At 37.6% G+C, this 5,408-nt stretch overlaps 1 protein-coding gene across 6 annotated transcripts; it reads right to left on the reverse strand.

The window, feature by feature from the left end:
- Positions 1 to 188: 188 nt before the first annotated feature.
- Positions 189 to 4,645, reverse strand: LOC115998256 (sirohydrochlorin ferrochelatase, chloroplastic). 6 transcript variants are annotated; one of them, XM_031237773.1, is made up of 7 exons: positions 4,517 to 4,645; positions 4,019 to 4,252; positions 1,408 to 1,519; positions 1,059 to 1,276; positions 812 to 873; positions 509 to 619; positions 189 to 413 (listed from the first exon to the last, which is right to left on the reverse strand). In XM_031237773.1, the coding sequence occupies exons 3-7, from the start codon at positions 1,446 to 1,448 to the stop codon at positions 204 to 206; spliced, it is 642 nt and encodes a 213-aa protein (XP_031093633.1). In that variant the 5' UTR covers positions 1,449 to 1,519; positions 4,019 to 4,252; positions 4,517 to 4,645; the 3' UTR covers positions 189 to 203. The 6 variants fall into 6 exon arrangements, with proteins under 6 accessions (XP_031093633.1, XP_031093637.1, XP_031093636.1 ...); XM_031237777.1 differs by lacking the exon at positions 4,517 to 4,645 and adding an exon at positions 4,358 to 4,506; XM_031237776.1 differs by lacking the exons at positions 4,019 to 4,252; positions 4,517 to 4,645 and adding exons at positions 2,231 to 2,464; positions 2,729 to 2,857 and having other exon boundaries at positions 1,408 to 1,461.
- Positions 4,646 to 5,408: the final 763 nt, after the last annotated feature.

Consider the following 5,408-nt stretch of genomic DNA (forward strand, 5'->3'; position numbering starts at 1 on the left):
AAAAAAAAAAAAAAAAAAAAAAAAAAAAAAAAAAAAAAACAAAAACAAAAACAAAAACAAAAACAAAAACAAAAACAAAAACAAAAACAAAAAGTGGATTGACACCTAGATTTCTAGGACCAAAAATAAAATTAACTCTAAAAATTAAAAATAAAATAAAGGAGAAGAAATTTATGAAAAGGAGACCATTAGAGGAAACTTCATTAAAGTACACTAGGAAATGAGAAAGGAAGAACCAGCTTTTTACACTTGGGTTCCAATTGCATTTGATGCTTTAAGCATATGGAAAAGTAAAAGTATAGAAGGATGGCAACACATACCACAAGCAATTCATGGGCACCAAGAGGTGCAGTAATAATGAATGGTATCCCTGGATGCAGCTTGGCAGCTTCAGCAGTTAGTAAAGGAATATCCTGATAATAGAAGTATTATAACTATCTTACTTAGAAGCTTGGGGCATGTTAATTGATGCCATAAGTTTGCAGTGGTGCTAAGAGGATTAATCTACCTGTTTCCAGTGCCGTCCAGGAAAAAGGAAGAATGGGGAAACTATAATTCGACGTGCTCCCTGTTGAACACAGGAATTAAAGGCATCTTCGATAGAAGGCTCTGCCAACTCCTATTTATGTTGGAAGAGAAGTTTCGCTATAAGAATTCAGTTCTATGGAGATAAAACATACAGGTAAAACTATGAACAAGGAGGAAAAGCCCATTTAAAAAACAAAAACAAAAACAAAAAAAAAATCATTTGGCTTACTAGGAAGCACACATACTACACTTTAAAGCAACAAAATCAAAGATCAAACTTCACCATATGAGCAGGTTCCACAATGGGGTACTTGGTTTTCTCTTGAAACATTGCCACAAACTCATCTAACAAAGGCAATAAGCTCAGTTTACATTTCCATACAAAACAATAACAGTAACAATAACAATAACAATAATAATAAGCTCAGATGACATTTAGCTACCAAGAGTTCACCAAATCATTACACTAGCCTATCAATCACCAATTGCAGATTTAGAGAAGACAGATTTATTAGAAAAGTGAAGCTTACTTAGCATAAGATTAGACTCTTTTCGACGCGACCCATGGTCAACAATTATCACACCATCACCAGCTTTAATACAATTCCTTTCCCCTCTAAAGCCACCATTTGCGATGGCCAAGCACAATCTTGGTGCTAAATAGCCGGTTTTAGAGGGAAACTTACGTACTTTAACAAAATCAGGAACTGCCCCTCCATGGGTTCTTCCTATTTGAGAAATCCTCAAGCTTCAATCATTTATAATAAAAGAAACAGCAATTAATGACACATTCATGAAGACAAATGATTAATATGTATGCCCAAAATGAGAATACACATGAGAACCCAACTAGTGCTATGAAAACACAATAAAGCATACCTTCTTATACTGAACTGAGAGGATAAAGACAATGACTCCATCAATTCTCTGCAACTTGTGGTCCAGAAGTTTACAAAAATGGAGTATTGATCAGTACAGTCTACTGTCTACCCTGCGTAATCTTTAAAAGACATTCATAAGGTCATAACTAATACTAAGCATAATCAGCCCACACTCAGAGACAATATCAGGGTCCAAATGCCCAATATACACTATCCTCAATACAATACAGTGCAATAAATTTAAACATCTTTTTACATAAGGCGCCAGAATCCCCTTTGCCTAGGAGAAAAGCTATGCAAGATACAACAAGAGAGAGAGAGAGAGAAGGGGGAAATTTGCAATTTTCGTCCCTTAAGTTTTTGGGTAATTATTATTTTCGTCCCTAGTTTTTGCCAGGTTTTTTGCCAACCAAAACCATCATATGAACTTGGAACAACTGAACATAACAAACCAATCAGTTTCAGTAGGTTAATTGAACTCTAACCCCAATTCAGCAATTTTTTAACTTGATGAGACATTTTTACTATACAAACTGAGATCTTAATATTAGAAAAATGATAATCCCAATTTCTCATTGTTGAATAGTTTCATCAAATGCATTAGTTCAAATTTGGAAAGAAAAAAAATTAAAAGTATTCCATGAAACAATCAATAATGAAAATATATATGTATAGCACATTATTCTGGGCAAAAGCTTGGAATTTTTCACATTCCAAGTTTCCAATATGGCAAATTGGCAATACATATGCATTTTGAACTTGATAACCATGTTCCATGAAAGCTTTATTTCTGAATTCCAGCATAACAAACTAATAACTACCTGGATTTGAGGATTTCTGCCTTCCAGTTCTGCAGAGTGCAGACTGCAATTCGGACTTTCGAAATTCAGAGTTTGGATGCACAGCCTCACGCACAGAGCAGCAACTGAGCAGAGGTGGTCATGTAGGGTGGCATGACTAAGAGGGAGTGGGGCAGCTTCAGCCTTCAAGTCTTCAACTGGACAGAGGACACGCACTATTGCGCAACCACACAAGCCGCATACCAACCCTAGTTTCTAGAAAAGAGGAAAGGAAGTTGAGCATTCCTGAGGTTCAATAGAGAGCCTTGAATATAGTTTCATGATCATTAGAGAAAAAGGAAAAATAGCCATTTCGATTACCCAGTGGTATAGACTCAATCAGCAGCCGCCGAGCCGCAGCCCTGCCGCCGGGTAGCGACCTGGCGAGTGCGGTAGTCTGCTTACAGTGCCTAGTGCGGTAGTACCTACCTACCCTGTCTGGATGTCTATCAAACTACCATGGGAACTGGGGAGACATACCTCGACTCACTGCCGGTCGCCGCCCGTCGCCAGTTGCCGTCCGTCGTCACTCACCACTGGCCAGTCGAAGGAGTCTCGGACAAAGTCGCAGGCTCGCAGCCGCAGGATTTAACTTTTTTTACAAATTCAAATTGGGGATTTTGAAGTTTGGGTTTGGTAATTTATATATATTTGTATATATTATTGGGATTATATTGTAAATATATAAAAATGTACAATTAGATATAGGATGTAATATATAATAATTTAATATTAAATATAAATTTTATTTTTATGATTATTAATTAATGGGAAAAGGGTCAAATACCTTCAAACTTTATCCAAAAATGCAATTAAGCTCTTAAACATTCAAAATGTTCAATTACACACACGAATTTGTCATTTTGGTGCATTTAAACCCATATGACCGGTAGTTTCATGTGAACAACCGGTCATCATTTTTCCAACAAACATTCCGACGACTGGCGGCCGGAATGTTCATACCCAACCAACCGAGAAGACGACCACACGTCTTCTCTAGTGGACAAGACGAGCACTGGTTTGTGTCTTATCCATTTGAGAAGACGAACACTGGTTTCGTCTTCTCCCCTACGAACCAGTGTGGTTCATGTCTTCTCCGTTGGAGAAGACAACCTTGGTAGGGGATGAACATTCCGGCCGCTGGTTGCCGGAATGTTAGTCGGAAAAATGATGACCGGTTGTTCACTTGGAACAACCGGTCATATGAGTTTAAACCCACTAAAATGACAAGTTGTAATTGAACTTTTTAAATGTTCGAAGGCTTAATTGTACTTTTCGATAAAGTTTGAGGACTTATTTAACAATTTTTCCTTAATTAATTTATATATNTCCCTAGTTTTTGCCAGGTTTTTTGCCAACCAAAACCATCATATGAACTTGGAACAACTGAACATAACAAACCAATCAGTTTCAGTAGGTTAATTGAACTCTAACCCCAATTCAGCAATTTTTTAACTTGATGAGACATTTTTACTATACAAACTGAGATCTTAATATTAGAAAAATGATAATCCCAATTTCTCATTGTTGAATAGTTTCATCAAATGCATTAGTTCAAATTTGGAAAGAAAAAAAATTAAAAGTATTCCATGAAACAATCAATAATGAAAATATATATGTATAGCACATTATTCTGGGCAAAAGCTTGGAATTTTTCACATTCCAAGTTTCCAATATGGCAAATTGGCAATACATATGCATTTTGAACTTGATAACCATGTTCCATGAAAGCTTTATTTCTGAATTCCAGCATAACAAACTAATAACTACCTGGATTTGAGGATTTCTGCCTTCCAGTTCTGCAGAGTGCAGACTGCAATTCGGACTTTCGAAATTCAGAGTTTGGATGCACAGCCTCACGCACAGAGCAGCAACTGAGCAGAGGTGGTCATGTAGGGTGGCATGACTAAGAGGGAGTGGGGCAGCTTCAGCCTTCAAGTCTTCAACTGGACAGAGGACACGCACTATTGCGCAACCACACAAGCCGCATACCAACCCTAGTTTCTAGAAAAGAGGAAAGGAAGTTGAGCATTCCTGAGGTTCAATAGAGAGCCTTGAATATAGTTTCATGATCATTAGAGAAAAAGGAAAAATAGCCATTTCGATTACCCAGTGGTATAGACTCAATCAGCAGCCGCCGAGCCGCAGCCCTGCCGCCGGGTAGCGACCTGGCGAGTGCGGTAGTCTGCTTACAGTGCCTAGTGCGGTAGTACCTACCTACCCTGTCTGGATGTCTATCAAACTACCATGGGAACTGGGGAGACATACCTCGACTCACTGCCGGTCGCCGCCCGTCGCCAGTTGCCGTCCGTCGTCACTCACCACTGGCCAGTCGAAGGAGTCTCGGACAAAGTCGCAGGCTCGCAGCCGCAGGATTTAACTTTTTTTACAAATTCAAATTGGGGATTTTGAAGTTTGGGTTTGGTAATTTATATATATTTGTATATATTATTGGGATTATATTGTAAATATATAAAAATGTACAATTAGATATAGGATGTAATATATAATAATTTAATATTAAATATAAATTTTATTTTTATGATTATTAATTAATGGGAAAAGGGTCAAATACCTTCAAACTTTATCCAAAAATGCAATTAAGCTCTTAAACATTCAAAATGTTCAATTACACACACGAATTTGTCATTTTGGTGCATTTAAACCCATATGACCGGTAGTTTCATGTGAACAACCGGTCATCATTTTTCCAACAAACATTCCGACGACTGGCGGCCGGAATGTTCATACCCAACCAACCGAGAAGACGACCACACGTCTTCTCTAGTGGACAAGACGAGCACTGGTTTGTGTCTTATCCATTTGAGAAGACGAACACTGGTTTCGTCTTCTCCCCTACGAACCAGTGTGGTTCATGTCTTCTCCGTTGGAGAAGACAACCTTGGTAGGGGATGAACATTCCGGCCGCTGGTTGCCGGAATGTTAGTCGGAAAAATGATGACCGGTTGTTCACTTGGAACAACCGGTCATATGAGTTTAAACCCACTAAAATGACAAGTTGTAATTGAACTTTTTAAATGTTCGAAGGCTTAATTGTACTTTTCGATAAAGTTTGAGGACTTATTTAACAATTTTTCCTTAATTAATTTATATATATATATATATATATATATATATATATATATATATATATATATAT

Source organism: Ipomoea triloba, chromosome 12 (genome assembly GCF_003576645.1).
Source record: "Ipomoea triloba cultivar NCNSP0323 chromosome 12, ASM357664v1".
Classification (NCBI taxonomy): Eukaryota; Viridiplantae; Streptophyta; class Magnoliopsida; order Solanales; family Convolvulaceae; genus Ipomoea; species Ipomoea triloba.